Raw genomic sequence first — 17,927 nt, forward strand, 5'->3', positions numbered from 1 at the left:
TTAGCAGATTTGACTAATTTTAAGTATTTTAGCAGATTTGACCCATTTTAATCATCTAGCAGATTTGACCCATTTTAGTCATTTAGCAGATTTGATCCATTTTAGTCATTTAGCAGATATGACCCATTATAGTCATTTAGCAGATTTGACCCATTTTAGTAATTTAGCAGATGACCCATTTTAGTCATGTTAGTCATTTAGCAGATTTGACCCATTTTTGTCATATAGCAGATTTGACCCATTTTAGTCATTTAGCAGATTTTACCCATTTTAGTAATTTAGCGGATTTTACCCATTTTAGTCATATAGCAGATTTGACCCATTTTAGTCATTTAGCATTTAGCAGATTTGACCCATTTTAGTCATTAGCAGATTTGACCCATTTTAGTCATTTAGCAGATTTGACTAATTTTAAGTATTTTAGCAGATTTGACCCATTTTAATCATCTAGCAGATTTGACCCATTTTAGTCATTTAGCAGATTTGATCCATTTTAGTCATTTAGCAGATATGACCCATTTTAGTCATTTAGCAGATTTGATCCATTTTAGTCATATAGCAGATTTGACCCATTTTAGTCATTTAGAAGATTTGACCCATTTTAGTCATTTAGCAGATTTTACCCATTTTAGTCATATAGCAGATGACCCATTTTAGTCATTTAGCAGATTTGACCCATTTTAGTCATTTAGCAGATTTTACCCATTTTAGTCATTTAGCATTTAGCAGATTTGACCCATTTTAGTCATTAGCAGATTTCACCCATTTTAGTCATTTAGCAGATTTGACCCATTTTAGTCATTTAGAAGATTTGACACATTTTAGTCATTTAGCAGATTTGACTCATTTTAAGTCTTTTAGCAGATTTGACCCATTTTAATCATCTAGCAGATTTGACCCATTTTAGTCATTTAGCAGATTTGATCCATTTTAGTCATTTAGCAGATATGACCCATTTTAGTCATTTAGCAGATTTGATCCATTTTAGTCATATAGCAGATTTGACCAATTTTAGTCATTTAGCAGATTTGATCCATTTTAGTCATTTAGCAGATTTTATCCATTATAGTCATTTAGCAGATTTGACCCATTTTAGTAATTTAGCAGATGACCCATTTTAGTCATGTTAGTCATTTAGCAGATTTGACCCATTTTAGTCATTTAGCAGATTTGACCCATTTTAGTCATATAGCAGATTTGACCCATTTTAGTCATTTAGCAGATTTTACCCATTTTAGTCATTTAGCGGATTTTACCCATTTTAGTCATATAGCAGATTTGACCCATTTTAGTCATTTAGCATTTAGCAGATTTGACCCATTTTAGTCATTAGCAGATTTGACCCATTTTAGTCATTTAGCAGATTTGACCCATTTTAGTAATTTAGAAGATTTGACCCATTTTAGTCATTTAGCAGATTTGACCCATTTTAGTCATTTAGCAGATTTGACCCATTTTAGTCATTTAGCAGATTTGACTCATTTTAAGTATTTTAGCAGATTTGACCCATTTTAATCATCTAGCAGATTTGACCCATTTTAGTCATTTAGCAGATTTGATCCATTTTAGTCATATAGCAGATTTGACCCATTTTAGTCATTTAGCAGATTTGACCCATTTTAGTCATATAGCAGATTTGACCCATTTTAGTCATTTAGCATTTAGCAGATTTGACCCATTTTAGTCATTAGCAGATTTGACCCATTTTAGTCATTTAGCAGATATGACCCATTTTAGTCATTTAGCAGATTTGATCCATTTTAGTCATTTAGAAGATTTGACCCATTTTAGTCATTTAGCAGATTTTACCCATTTTAGTCATATAGCAGATGACCCATTTTAGTCATTTAGCAGATTTGACCCATTTTAGTCATTTAGCAGATTTTACCCATTTTAGTCATTTAGCATTTAGCAGATTTGACCCATTTTAGTCATTAGCAGATTTGACCCATTTTAGTCATTTAGCAGATTTGACCCATTTTAGTCATTTAGAAGATTTGACCCATTTTAGTCATTTAGCAGATTTGACTCATTTTAAGTCTTTTAGCAGATTTGACCCATTCTAATCATCTAGCAGATTTGACCCATTTTAGTCATTTAGCAGATTTGACTAATTTTAAGTATTTTAGCAGATTTGACCCATTTTAATCATCTAGCAGATTTGACCCATTTTAGTCATTTAGCAGATTTGATCCATTTTAGTCATTTAGCAGATATGACCCATTTTAGTCATTTAGCAGATTTGACCCATTTTAGTCATTTAGAAGATTTGACCCATTTTAGTCATTTAGCAGATTTTACCCATTTTAGTCATATAGCAGATGACCCATTTTAGTCATTTAGCAGATTTGACCCATTTTAGTCATTTAGCAGATTTTACCCATTTTAGTCATTTAGCATTTAGCAGATTTGACCCATTTTAGTCATTAGCAGATTTCACCCATTTTAGTCATTTAGCAGATTTGACCCATTTTAGTCATTTAGAAGATTTGACCCATTTTAGTCATTTAGCAGATTTGACTCATTTTAAGTCTTTTAGCAGATTTGACCCATTTTAATCATCTAGCAGATTTGACCCATTTTAGTCATTTAGCAGATTTGATCCATTTTAGTCATTTAGCAGATATGACCCATTTTAGTCATTTAGCAGATTTGATCCATTTTAGTCATATAGCAGATTTGACCAATTTTAGTCATTTAGCAGATTTTATCCATTATAGTCATTTAGCAGATTTGACCCATTTTAGTAATTTAGCAGATGACCCATTTTAGTCATGTTAGTCATTTAGCAGATTTGACCCATTTTAGTCATTTAGCAGATTTGACCCATTTTAGTCATATAGCAGATTTGACCCATTTTAGTCATTTAGCAGATTTTACCCATTTTAGTCATTTAGCGGATTTTACCCATTTTAGTCATATAGCAGATTTGACCCATTTTAGTCATTTAGCATTTAGCAGATTTGACCCATTTTAGTCATTAGCAGATTTGACCCATTTTAGTCATTTAGCAGATTTGACCCATTTTAGTAATTTAGAAGATTTGACCCATTTTAGTCATTTAGCAGATTTGACCCATTTTAGTCATTTAGCAGATTTGACCCATTTTAGTCATTTAGCAGATTTGACCCATTTTAGTCATTTAGCAGATTTGATCCATTTTAGTCATTTAGCAGATTTGACCCATTTTAGTCATTTAGCAGATTTGACCCATTTTAGTCATTTAGCAGATTTGACCCATTTTAGTCATTTAGCAGATTTGACCCATTTTAAGTCTTTTAGCAGATTTGACTAATTTTAAGTATTTTAGCAGATTTGACCCATTTTAATCATCTAGCAGATTTGACCCATTTTAGTCATTTAGCAGATTTGACCCATTTTAGTCATTTAGAAGATTTGACCCATTTTAGTCATTTAGCAGATTTGACTAATTTTAAGTATTTTAGCAGATTTGACCCATTTTAATCATCTAGCAGATTTGACCCATTTTAGTCATTTAGCAGATTTGATCCATTTTAGTCATTTAGCAGATATGACCCATTTTAGTCATTTAGCAGATTTGATCCATTTTAGTCATATAGCAGATTTGACCCATTTTAGTCATTTAGAAGATTTGACCCATTTTAGTCATTTAGCAGATTTTACCCATTTTAGTCATATAGCAGATGACCCATTTTAGTCATTTAGCAGATTTGACCCATTTTAGTCATTTAGCAGATTTTACCCATTTTAGTCATTTAGCATTTAGCAGATTTGACCCATTTTAGTCATTAGCAGATTTCACCCATTTTAGTCATTTAGCAGATTTGACCCATTTTAGTCATTTAGAAGATTTGACCCATTTTAGTCATTTAGCAGATTTGATCCATTTTAGTCATTTAGCAGATATGACCCATTTTAGTCATTTAGCAGATTTGATCCATTTTAGTCATATAGCAGATTTGACCAATTTTAGTCATTTAGCAGATTTGATCCATTTTAGTCATTTAGCAGATTTTATCCATTATAGTCATTTAGCAGATTTGACCCATTTTAGTCATTTAGCAGATTTGACCCATTTTAGTCATTTAGCAGATTTGACCCATTTTAGTCATTTAGCCGATTTTATCCATTATAGTCATTTAGCAGATTTGACCCATTTTAGTAATTTAGCAGATGACCCATTTTAGTCATGTTAGTCATTTAGCAGATTTGACCCATTTTAGTCATTTAGCAGATTTGACCCATTTTTGTCATATAGCAGATTTGACCCATTTTAGTCATTTAGCAGATTTTACCCATTTTAGTAATTTAGCGGATTTTACCCATTTTAGTCATATAGCAGATTTGACCCATTTTAGTCATTTAGCATTTAGCAGATTTGACCCATTTTAGTCATTAGCAGATTTGACCCATTTTAGTCATTTAGCAGATTTGACCCATTTTAGTCATTTAGAAGATTTGACCCATTTTAGTCATTTAGCAGATTTGACTAATTTTAAGTATTTTAGCAGATTTGACCCATTTTAATCATCTAGCAGATTTGACCCATTTTAGTCATTTAGCAGATTTGATCCATTTTAGTCATTTAGCAGATATGACCCATTATAGTCATTTAGCAGATTTGACCCATTTTAGTAATTTAGCAGATTACCCATTTTAGTCATGTTAGTCATTTAGCAGATTTGACCCATTTTTGTCATATAGCAGATTTGACCCATTTTAGTCATTTAGCAGATTTTACCCATTTTAGTAATTTAGCGGATTTTACCCATTTTAGTCATATAGCAGATTTGACCCATTTTAGTCATTTAGCATTTAGCAGATTTGACCCATTTTAGTCATTAGCAGATTTGACCCATTTTAGTCATTTAGCAGATTTGATCCATTTTAGTCATATAGCAGATTTGACCCATTTTAGTCATTTAGAAGATTTGACCCATTTTAGTCATTTAGCAGATTTTACCCATTTTAGTCATATAGCAGATGACCCATTTTAGTCATTTAGCAGATTTGACCCATTTTAGTCATTTAGCAGATTTTACCCATTTTAGTCATTTAGCATTTAGCAGATTTGACCCATTTTAGTCATTAGCAGATTTCACCCATTTTAGTCATTTAGCAGATTTGACCCATTTTAGTCATTTAGAAGATTTGACCCATTTTAGTCATTTAGCAGATTTGACTCATTTTAAGTCTTTTAGCAGATTTGACCCATTTTAATCATCTAGCAGATTTGACCCATTTTAGTCATTTAGCAGATTTGATCCATTTTAGTCATTTAGCAGATATGACCCATTTTAGTCATTTAGCAGATTTGATCCATTTTAGTCATATAGCAGATTTGACCAATTTTAGTCATTTAGCAGATTTGATCCATTTTAGTCATTTAGCAGATTTTATCCATTATAGTCATTTAGCAGATTTGACCCATTTTAGTAATTTAGCAGATGACCCATTTTAGTCATGTTAGTCATTTAGCAGATTTGACCCATTTTAGTCATTTAGCAGATTTGACCAATTTTAGTCATTTAGCAGATTTTATCCATTATAGTCATTTAGCAGATTTGACCCATTTTAGTAATTTAGCAGATGACCCATTTTAGTCATGTTAGTCATTTAGCAGATTTGACCCATTTTAGTCATTTAGCAGATTTGACCCATTTTAGTCATATAGCAGATTTGACCCATTTTAGTCATTTAGCAGATTTTACCCATTTTAGTCATTTAGCGGATTTTACCCATTTTAGTCATATAGCAGATTTGACCCATTTTAGTCATTTAGCATTTAGCAGATTTGACCCATTTTAGTCATTAGCAGATTTGACCCATTTTAGTCATTTAGCAGATTTGACCCATTTTAGTAATTTAGAAGATTTGACCCATTTTAGTCATTTAGCAGATTTGACCCATTTTAGTCATTTAGCAGATTTGACCCATTTTAGTCATTTAGCAGATTTGACTCATTTTAAGTATTTTAGCAGATTTGACCCATTTTAATCATCTAGCAGATTTGACCCATTTTAGTCATTTAGCAGATTTGATCCATTTTAGTCATATAGCAGATTTGACCCATTTTAGTCATTTAGCAGATTTGACCCATTTTAGTCATATAGCAGATTTGACCCATTTTAGTCATTTAGCATTTAGCAGATTTGACCCATTTTAGTCATTAGCAGATTTGACCCATTTTAGTCATTTAGCAGATTTGACCCATTTTAGTCATTTAGAAGATTTGACCCATTTTAGTCATTTAGCAGATTTGACTCATTTTAAGTCTTTTAGCAGATTTGACCCATTCTAATCATCTAGCAGATTTGACCCATTTTAGTCATTTAGCAGATTTGACTAATTTTAAGTATTTTAGCAGATTTGACCCATTTTAATCATCTAGCAGATTTGACCCATTTTAGTCATTTAGCAGATTTGATCCATTTTAGTCATTTAGCAGATATGACCCATTTTAGTCATTTAGCAGATTTGATCCATTTTAGTCATATAGCAGATTTGACCCATTTTAGTCATTTAGAAGATTTGACCCATTTTAGTCATTTAGCAGATTTTACCCATTTTAGTCATATAGCAGATGACCCATTTTAGTCATTTAGCAGATTTGACCCATTTTAGTCATTTAGCAGATTTTACCCATTTTAGTCATTTAGCATTTAGCAGATTTGACCCATTTTAGTCATTAGCAGATTTCACCCATTTTAGTCATTTAGCAGATTTGACCCATTTTAGTCATTTAGAAGATTTGACCCATTTTAGTCATTTAGCAGATTTGACTCATTTTAAGTCTTTTAGCAGATTTGACCCATTTTAATCATCTAGCAGATTTGACCCATTTTAGTCATTTAGCAGATTTGATCCATTTTAGTCATTTAGCAGATATGACCCATTTTAGTCATTTAGCAGATTTGATCCATTTTAGTCATATAGCAGATTTGACCAATTTTAGTCATTTAGCAGATTTGATCCATTTTAGACATTTAGCAGATTTTATCCATTATAGTCATTTAGCAGATTTGACCCATTTTAGTAATTTAGCAGATGACCCATTTTAGTCATGTTAGTCATTTAGCAGATTAAAACCCATTTTAGTCATTTAGCAGATTTGACCCATTTTAGTCATATAGCAGATTTGACCCATTTTAGTCATTTAGCAGATTTTACCCATTTTAGTCATTTAGCGGATTTTACCCATTTTAGTCATATAGCAGATTTGACCCATTTTAGTCATTTAGCATTTAGCAGATTTGACCCATTTTAGTCATTAGCAGATTTGACCCATTTTAGTCATTTAGCAGATTTGACCCATTTTAGTAATTTAGAAGATTTGACCCATTTTAGTCATTTAGCAGATTTGACCCATTTTAGTCATTTAGCAGATTTGACCCATTTTAGTCATTTAGCAGATTTGACCCATTTTAGTCATTTAGCAGATTTGATCCATTTTAGTCATTTAGCAGATTTGACCCATTTTAGTCATTTAGCAGATTTGACCCATTTTAGTCATTTAGCAGATTTGACCCATTTTAGTCATTTAGCAGATTTGACCCATTTTAGTCATTTAGCCGATTTTATCCATTATAGTCATTTAGCAGATTTGACCCATTTTAGTAATTTAGCAGATGACCCATTTTAGTCATGTTAGTCATTTAGCAGATTTGACCCATTTTAGTCATTTAGCAGATTTGACCCATTTTTGTCATATAGCAGATTTGACCCATTTTAGTCATTTAGCAGATTTTACCCATTTTAGTAATTTAGCGGATTTTACCCATTTTAGTCATATAGCAGATTTGACCCATTTTAGTCATTTAGCATTTAGCAGATTTGACCCATTTTAGTCATTAGCAGATTTGACCCATTTTAGTCATTTAGCAGATTTGAACCATTTTAGTCATTTAGAAGATTTGACCCATTTTAGTCATTTAGCAGATTTGACTAATTTTAAGTATTTTAGCAGATTTGACCCATTTTAATCATCTAGCAGATTTGACCCATTTTAGTCATTTAGCAGATTTGATCCATTTTAGTCATTTAGCAGATATGACCCATTATAGTCATTTAGCAGATTTGACCCATTTTAGTAATTTAGCAGATGACCCATTTTAGTCATGTTAGTCATTTAGCAGATTTGACCCATTTTTGTCATATAGCAGATTTGACCCATTTTAGTCATTTAGCAGATTTTACCCATTTTAGTAATTTAGCGGATTTTACCCATTTTAGTCATATAGCAGATTTGACCCATTTTAGTCATTTAGCAGATTTGACTCATTTTAAGTATTTTAGCAGATTTGACCCATTTTAATCATCTAGCAGATTTGACCCATTTTAGTCATTTAGCAGATTTGATCCATTTTAGTCATATAGCAGATTTGACCCATTTTAGTCATTTAGCAGATTTGACCCATTTTAGTCATATAGCAGATTTGACCCATTTTAGTCATTTAGCATTTAGCAGATTTGACCCATTTTAGTCATTAGCAGATTTGACCCATTTTAGTCATTTAGCAGATTTGACCCATTTTAGTCATTTAGAAGATTTGACCCATTTTAGTCATTTAGCAGATTTGACTCATTTTAAGTCTTTTAGCAGATTTGACCCATTCTAATCATCTAGCAGATTTGACCCATTTTAGTCATTTAGCAGATTTGACTAATTTTAAGTATTTTAGCAGATTTGACCCATTTTAATCATCTAGCAGATTTGACCCATTTTAGTCATTTAGCAGATTTGATCCATTTTAGTCATTTAGCAGATATGACCCATTTTAGTCATTTAGCAGATTTGATCCATTTTAGTCATATAGCAGATTTGACCCATTTTAGTCATTTAGAAGATTTGACCCATTTTAGTCATTTAGCAGATTTTACCCATTTTAGTCATATAGCAGATGACCCATTTTAGTCATTTAGCAGATTTGACCCATTTTAGTCATTTAGCAGATTTTACCCATTTTAGTCATTTAGCAGATTTGACTCATTTTAAGTCTTTTAGCAGATTTGACCCATTTTAATCATCTAGCAGATTTGACCCATTTTAGTCATTTAGCAGATTTGATCCATTTTAGTCATTTAGCAGATATGACCCATTTTAGTCATTTAGCAGATTTGATCCATTTTAGTCATATAGCAGATTTGACCAATTTTAGTCATTTAGCAGATTTGATCCATTTTAGTCATTTAGCAGATTTTATCCATTATAGTCATTTAGCAGATTTGACCCATTTTAGTAATTTAGCAGATGACCCATTTTAGTCATGTTAGTCATTTAGCAGATTTGACCCATTTTAGTCATTTAGCAGATTTGACCCATTTTAGTCATATAGCAGATTTGACCCATTTTAGTCATTTAGCAGATTTTACCCATTTTAGTCATTTAGCGGATTTTACCCATTTTAGTCATATAGCAGATTTGACCCATTTTAGTCATTTAGCATTTAGCAGATTTGACCCATTTTAGTCATTAGCAGATTTGACCCATTTTAGTCATTTAGCAGATTTGACCCATTTTAGTAATTTAGAAGATTTGACCCATTTTAGTCATTTAGCAGATTTGACCCATTTTAGTCATTTAGCAGATTTGACCCATTTTAGTCATTTAGCAGATTTGACTCATTTTAAGTATTTTAGCAGATTTGACCCATTCTAATCATCTAGCAGATTTGACCCATTTTAGTCATTTAGCAGATTTGATCCATTTTAGTCATTTAGCAGATTTGACCCATTTTAGTCATTTAGCAGATATGACCCATTTTAGTCATTTAGCAGATTTGATCCATTTTAGTCATTTAGCAGATTTGATCCATTTTAGTCATTTAGCAGATTTGATCCATTTTAGTCATTTAGCAGATTTGATCCATTTTAGTCATTTAGCAGATTTGACCCATTTTAGCCATTTAGCAGATTTGAATGTTGACCTGCTTAAAAGTCTTCCTCACATTGGCTACGGAGAGCGTGATCACATAGTCATCCGGAACAGCTGATGCTCTCATGCTTGCTTCAGTGTTTGCCTCGACATGAGCATAGAAGTGATTTAGCTCGTCTGGTAGGCTTGTGTCACTGGGCAGCTCGCGGCTGTGCTTCCCTTTGTAGTCTATGTCACGATCGTCGTTAATAGAGGAGGACCAAGGCGCAGCGTGTTGAGCGAACATACTTTAATTAGTTAAAGTGCACACACGATACAAAACAACAAAACGACTCGTAACGTCCTAGGTAACAATGACCAACTGGAACAAAAACCCACAAACACCAAGGGAAAACAGACAGTTTAAATATGGCTCCCAATCAGAGACAACCAGCCACAGCTGACACTCATTGCCTCTGATTGGGAGTCACTCAGGCCAACAAAGAAACAGAAGAACTAGAACCCCCAACATAGAAATATAACACATAGAATGAACACACCCTGGCTCAACATATAGAGTCCCAGAGCCAGGGTGTGACAGTACCCCCCCCTAAAGGCGCGGACTGCGACCGCGCCTAAACGTACACAAACCAGGGGAGGGCTGGGTGGGCATTCCTCCTCGGAGGCGGTTCCGGCTCCGGGCTTGACCACCACCCTTCCACCTTCCCCCTGTGGCGCCCCTGGTCCGGTCTGGCCCCGCTGGCTGGAGCTGGACCGGACATCGTAGAAGCGGACCGCTTTGGCTCCAGTGTGGAGCCGCTGACCGGTACCTTACCAGGCACTGGTGACCCAGGCACGGGTTGTGCTGGACTGACGACACGCACCCCTGGCTTGGTGCGTGGAGCCGGAACGGGCCGGACCGGGCTGACGATGCGCACCCCTGGCTTGGTGCGTGGAGTAGGAACGGGCCGGACCGGGCTGACGATGCGCACCCCTGGCTTGGTGCGTAGAGTAGGAACGGGCCGGACCGGGCTGACGATGCGCACCCCTGGCTTGGTGCGTGGAGTAGGGACGGGCCGAACCGGGCTGGCGACGCACACCGTAGGCTTGGTGCGAGGAGCAGGGACAGGCCGGACCGGGCTGACGACGCACACCGTAGGCTTGGTGCGTGGAGCAGGGACAGGCCGGACCGGGCTGGAGACTCTCACCATTGGCCTGGTACGGGGAGCAGGAACAGGCCGGACCGTACTGGGGACATACACCACTGGCCCTACGCAGGGATCTGGAATGGGCCGGACCGGACTGGTAACACACCCCAGTACCTCTCGCCGTGCCTCTACACCTTCCATCCCCTCTTCGACCAGTGGCCCCCGTAACCTGGCGGCCTCCTCTGCCAACCCGCTGGGCCGCACTGTCGCGGCCTCCTGCTGCCCCGACGTCGTGAGCCCCCCCCTAAAAAATTTCTGGGAGTCTCTCTTCCCCGTGGGCCAGGCCTCTATAGTTCTCGCCCAACTCTCGCTCTTCTGCTTCCAATTCCCGCCCTTCAGCTCCTCATTCGGCTTGACCCAGTCGAAGCTCTTCCTCCACTGTTCCCAAGTCCACCCTCTCTGCTCCTCACTAGGCTGCTTGGTCCAGTTCTGGTGGGTTTTTCTGTCACGATCGTCGTTAATAGAGGAGGACCAAGGCGCAGCGTGTTGAGCGAACATACTTTAATTAGTTAAAGTGCACACACGATACAAAACAACAAAACGACTCGTAAAGTCCTAGGTAACAATGACCAACTGGAACAAAAACCCACAAACACCAAGGGAAAACAGACAGTTTAAATATGGCTCCCAATCAGAGACAACCAGCCACAGCTGACACTCGTTGCCTCTGATTGGGAGTCACTCAGGCCAACAAAGAAACAGAAGAACTAGAACCCCCAACATAGAAATATAACACATAGAATGAACACACCCTGGCTCAACATATAGAGTCCCAGAGCCAGGGTGTGACAGTCTAATAGTTTTCAAGCCCTGCCAAATCCGACGAGCGTCAGAGCCGGTGTAGTACAATTCAATCTTAGTCCTGTATTGACTCTTTGCCTGTTTGATGGTTTGTCAGAGGGCATAGCGGGATTTCTTATAAGCGTCCAGGTTAGAGTCCCGCTCCTTGAAAGCGACAGCTCTACCCTTTAGCTCAGTGCGGATGTTGCCTGTAATCCATGGCTTCTGGTTGGGGTACGTACGGTCACTGTGGGGACGACGTCATCGATGCACTTGTTGATGAAGCCAGTGACTGATGTGGTGTACTCCTCAATGCTATCGGAAGAATCCCGGAACATATTCCAGTCTGTGCTAGCAAAACAGTCCTGTAGCTTAGCATCTGCATCATCAGACCGAGTCACTTATGCTTCCTGCTTTAGTTTTTGCTTATAAGCAGGAATCAGGAGGATAGAGTTATGGTCCGGTTTTGCACATTTAACATGCTGGTAGAAATGAGGTAGAACAGATTTAAGTTTCCCTGCATTAAAGTCCCCGGCCACTAGGAGCGCTGCCTCTGGATGAGCGTTTTCCTGTTTGCTTATGGCCGTATAGAGTTCATTGAGTGCAATCTTAGTGCCAGCATCGGTTTGTGGTAGTACATAGACAGCTACGAAAAATATAGATGAAAACTCTCTTGGTATATAGTGTGGTCTACAGTTTATCATGAGATACTCTACCTCAGGCGAGCAAAACCTCGAGACTTCCTTAGTATTAGATTTTATGCACCAGCTGTTGTTTGCAAATATACACAGACCGCCACCCCTTGTCTTACCGGAGTCAGCCGTTCTATCCTGCCGATGTAGCGTATATCCCGCCAGCTGTATGTTATCCATGTCGTCGTTCAGCCACGACTCGGTGAAACATAAGCTATTACAGTTTTTAATGTCCCGTTGGTAGGATAACCTTAATCTTAGGTCATCCAATTTATTTTCAAGTGATTGAACATTGGCTAATAGGATTGATGGAAGAGGCAGTTTACTCGCTCGCCGTCGGATCTTTACAAGGCACCCCGACCTACGTCCACGATATCTCTGTCTCTTTCTCATGCGAATGACGGGGATTTGGGCCTTGTCGGGTGTCTGTAGAATATTCTTTGCGTCCGACTCGTTGAAGAAAAAATCTTCGTCCAATACGAGGTGAGTAATCGCTGTCCTGATATCCAGAAGCTCTTTTTGGTCATAAGAGACGGTGGCAGAAACAAGTGTTGAAGGTACAGTATTTTGAGTCTCAGTGTTGAAGGTGTGTTGAGTCTCAGTGTTTAAACTGGTGATTTGAGTCTCAGTGTTGAAGGTGATATGAGTCTCAGTGTTGAAGGTGTGTTGAGTCTCAGTGTTTAAACTGGTGATTTGAGTCTCAGTGTTGAAAGTGATTTGAGTCTCAGTGTTGAAGGTGTGTTGAGTATCAGTGTTTAAACTGGTGATTTGAGTCTCAGTGTTGAAGGTGATATGAGTCTCAGTGTTGAAGGTGTGTTGTTGAGTCTCAGTGTTTAAACTGGTGATTTGATTCTCAGTGTTGAAAGTGATTTGAGTCTCAGTGTTGAAGGTTATATGAATCTCAGTGTTGAAGATGATATGAATCTCAGTGTTGAAGGTGATATGAGTCTCAGTGTTGAAGGTGATATGAATCTCAGTGTTGAAGGTGATATGAATCTCAGTGTTGAAGGTGATATGAATCTCAGTGTTGAAGGTGATTTGAGTCTCAGTGTTGAAGTTGATTTGAGCACAGCACACTACAACTGCAGGCCAGATTAGCCCGTTAGCTGATTACAGCTGTTCAGTTCTAATCTTCAGTTCTAATTGTCTGTTACAGGCTTTGGTTTTTCAATTTTTTGTTTTGAGCTCGTTAGCGCGTAGGGCGCACCGTTAGGGTGTCACCTCGTTAGTCAGTAAGTGTTAAAGCTGTGCTGGTTGCCATCTCGTTAGTGGGAAGGTGTTTCACCTGTGCTGGCCCAGGTGCTATTTAAGAGTGGCTGGCCCAGTGCTCCAGGGGTCTTCAAATCACATTTTATTGATAGGTCTTGATAGATGTGGAGGGTTAACTCCTCCAGTTGTCTTGATAGATGTGGAGGGTTAACTCCTCCAGTTGTCTTGATAGATGTGGAGGGTTAACACCTTTAGTTGTCTCTCCCTATTTGATTTCTAGTCAAACAATCCTTTATCTGATCTTCCCTGATTTCATTTTGCTCCACTTTGTGGTTTGCTTCCTGTCTTTAAGTTTGGTTTGGGTTTTAATTTTGTTTGCCTCTTCTTGGGCAAATGTAGTGGGCGATGATGGTGGGCGTCTTTTAGGTTCCAGTTGTTGATGCTAGTCAGCTTTCAGTGGACCCCCCCCATCAGTGTCTTTCAGAACCCCTCCTAAAACCCCACCTGTTTCGTTTTGGTTGTTGTCAGTGACTCTTTGTTAGTTTTTCCGTCTGTTTGAGCGACATTATTTGGTTTTCTTGCTGGGGGAACGTAACATGGTCTTACACTGGATTTGGCTGCAAATGGCTTTGCTATGTGGTCAACCAAACTGGTGAGGTGTTTGTAAGCTGTCTACTGTGTTATGTTGGCTACTGTTGTAAGATGACTGCCATTTATAAACAGTTCATAAGGTGTTAATAACCTGTCTTAACGTTCTCACCTGAGGGGTGAAGATCTTGTTGTTGAACAGGAAGTGATGTCGGAACACCTTGATGATGAGGTCGAGTTCCCGGAGGTACTGGCGCTCCTCTGCGATCTCCAGGCGCACCAGGTCGTCGTAGGTCAGCTCGCCCGACGATGACGGCTCCTCCGTACACTGAGACACCAGACCGATGTCCTCGTCCTGGTCAAACATGTCCATTAGGACCTGAGACAGAGACATCATTGGTCAAACACGTCCATAAACATCTGGTACAGACACACAGAGACAGGTTACCAAGTCAACCAGGTACAGTGCCTTCAGAAAGTATTCATACCCCTCGACTTATTCCACATTTTGTTTTGTTACTGGCAGAATTCTAAATGGATTAAATAAAAATAAAAATAAACACCCATTTACACACAATACCCCATAACCACAAAGCGAATATTTTTGCATATTTTTAGAATATGAAAGACAGAAATCTAATTTCCATAAGTATTAACACCCCTGAGTCAATAAATGTTAGAATCACCTTTGACAGCGATTACAGCTGTGAATCTTTCTAGGTAAGTCGCTAAGAGCTTCGCATACCTGGATTGTACAATATTTGCACATTATTCTTTTTTAAATTCTTCAAGCTCTGTCTAGTTGGTTGTTGATCATTGCTAGACAGCCATTTTCAAGTCTTGTCATAGATGTTCAAGCTGATTTAAATCAAAACTGTAACTAGGCCACTCAGGAACATTTAATGTCTTCTTGGTAAGCAACTCCAGTGTATATTTTGCTTTGTTATTTAGCTTATTGTCCTGCTGAAAGGTGAATTTGTTTCCCAGAAGACTGAACCAGGTTTTCCTCTCGGATTTTGCCTGTGCTTAGCTCTATTCCTTTTATTTTTATCCTAAAAAAACTCCCTAGTCCTTGCCGATGACAAGCATACCCATAACATGATGCAGCCACCACCATGCTTGAAAATATGAAGAGTGGTACTCAGTGATGTGTTGTGTTGGATTTGCCCCAAAACATAACACTTTGTATTCAGGACATAAAGTTAATTTCTTTGCCACATTTTTTTCAGTTTTACTTTAATGCCTTATTGCAAACAGGATGCATGTTTTCTTTTCACACTGTCATTTAGGTTATTATTGTGGCGTAACTACAATGTTGATCCATCCTCAGTTTCCTCCTATCACAGCCATTAAACTTTAACTGTTTTAAAGTCACCATTGACCTCATGGTGAAATCCCTGAGCGGTTTCCTTCCTCTCCAGCAACGGAGTTAGGAAGGACGCCTGTATCTTTGTAGTGACTGGTGTAAGTGTAATCAATAACTTCACCGTGTTCAAAGGGATATTCAATGTTTGCTTATTTTTTTCTTACCCATCTACCAATAGGAACCCGTCTTTGCGAGGCATTGGAAAACCTCCCTGGTCTTTTGTGGTTGAATCTGTGTTTGAAATTCACTGCTCGATTGAGGGATTTAACAGATAATTGTATGTGTGGGGTACAGAGATGAGGTAGTCATTCAAAAATCATGTTAAACACTATTATTGCACACAGAGTGAGTCCATGCAACTTATTATGTGACTTGTTAAGCACATTTTTACTCCTGAACTTATTTAGGATTGCCATTTTATAGGGGTTGAATATTTATTGACTCAGACATTTCAGCTTTCAGTTTTAATTAATTTGTAAACATTTCTAAAAACATAATTCCACTTCTACATTATGGGGTATTGTGTGTAGGCCAAACAAAATCTCAATGTAATCCATTTTAAATTCAGGCTGTAACACAACAAAATGTGGGAAAAGTCAAGGGGTGTGAATACCTTCTGAATATCTACCTACTTTGGAGTGGATTGGCATTGAGGGATGACTCAGAGACATACAATGACACACAGAAACAGATACACAAAAAGAGACAGACAGACATACGGACAGAAAGAGACATACGGACAGAAAGAGACAGACAGACATACGGACAGAAAGAGAGAGACAGACATACGGACAGAAAGAGAGAGACAGACATACGGACAGAAAGAGACAGACAGACATACGGACAGAAAGAGACAGACAGACATACGGACAGAAAGAGACAGACAGACATACGGACAGAAAGAGGCAGACATACGGACAGAAAGAGACAGACAGACATACGGACAGAAAGAGGCAGACAGACATACGGACAGAAAGAGGCAGACAGACATACAGACAGAAAGAGGCGGACAGACATACGGACAGAAAGAGACAGACATACAGACAGAAAGAGACAGACAGACATACGGACAGAAAGAGGCAGACAGACATACGGACAGAAAGAGGCAGACAGACATACAGACAGAAAGAGGCGGACAGACATACGGACAGAAAGAGACAGACATACAGACAGAAAGAGACAGACAGACATACGGACAGAAAGAGACAGACAGACATACGGACAGAAAGAGGCGGACAGACATACGGACAGAAAGAGGCAGACAGACATACGGACAGAAAGAGGCGGACAGACATACGGACAGAAAGAGGCAGACAGACATACGGACAGAAAGAGACGGACAGACATACGGACAGAAAGAGGCAGACAGACATACGGACAGAAAGAGGCAGACAGTCTACACAGAAAGAGGCAGACAGTCTACACAGAAAGAGACAGACAGACATACGGACAGAAAGAGGCAGACAGACATACAGACAGAAAGAGACAGACAGACATACGGACAGAAAGAGGCAGACAGACATACGGACAGAAAGAGACAGACAGACAGTGGGGAAAAAAAGTATTTAGTCAGCCACCAATTGTGCAAGTTCTCCCACTTAAAAAGATGAGAGAGGCTTGTAATTTTCATCATAGGTACACGTCAACTATGACAGACAAATTGAGAAGAAAAAAATCCAGAAAATCATACATAGGATTTTTAATGAATTTATTTGCAAATTATGGTGGAAAATAAGTATTTGGCCACCTACAAACAAGCAAGATTTCTGGCTCTCACAGACCTGTAACTTCTTCTTTAAGAGGCTCCTCTGTCCTCCACTCGTTACCTGTATTAATGGCACCTGTTTGAACTTGTTATCAGTATAAAAGACACCTGTCCACAACCTCAAACAGTCACACTCCAAACTCCACTATGGCCAAGACCAAAGAGCTGTCAAAGGACACCAGAAACAAAATTGTAGACCCGCACCAGGCTGGGAAGACTGAATCTGCAATTGGTAAGCAGCTTGGTTTGAAGAAATCAACTGTGGGAGCAATTATTAGGAAATGGAAGACATACAAGACCACTGATAATCTCCCTCGATCTGGGGCTCCACGCAAGATCTCACCCCGTGGGGTCAAAATGATCACAAGAACGGTGAGCAAAAATCCCAGAACCACACGGGGGGACCTAGTGAATGACCTGCAGAGAGCTGGGACCAAAGTAACAAAGCCTACCATCAGTAACACACTACGCCGCCAGGGACTCA

The 17,927-nt window shown here is 38.1% G+C and overlaps 1 protein-coding gene across 1 annotated transcript in view; it reads right to left on the reverse strand.

The window, feature by feature from the left end:
- The window catches only part of LOC311119750 (son of sevenless homolog 2-like), a gene marked incomplete at its 3' end in the record, with an annotated part of 95,301 nt that overhangs the window by 60,086 nt on the left and 17,288 nt on the right, over positions 1 to 17,927 (reverse strand). Inside the window, exons 4-5 of the mRNA XM_084194408.1 lie at positions 14,485 to 14,691; positions 13,077 to 13,559 (exon numbers count right to left, since the gene is read on the reverse strand). Of these exons, the coding sequence (XP_084050534.1) occupies positions 13,077 to 13,559; positions 14,485 to 14,691 (690 nt within the window). The remainder of the gene's footprint in view (positions 1 to 13,076; positions 13,560 to 14,484; positions 14,692 to 17,927) is intronic.

This window comes from Coregonus lavaretus, assembly GCF_964263955.1.
Source record: "Coregonus lavaretus genome assembly, contig: HAP1_SCAFFOLD_1356, whole genome shotgun sequence".
In the NCBI taxonomy this organism is placed as follows: Eukaryota; Metazoa; Chordata; class Actinopteri; order Salmoniformes; family Salmonidae; genus Coregonus; species Coregonus lavaretus.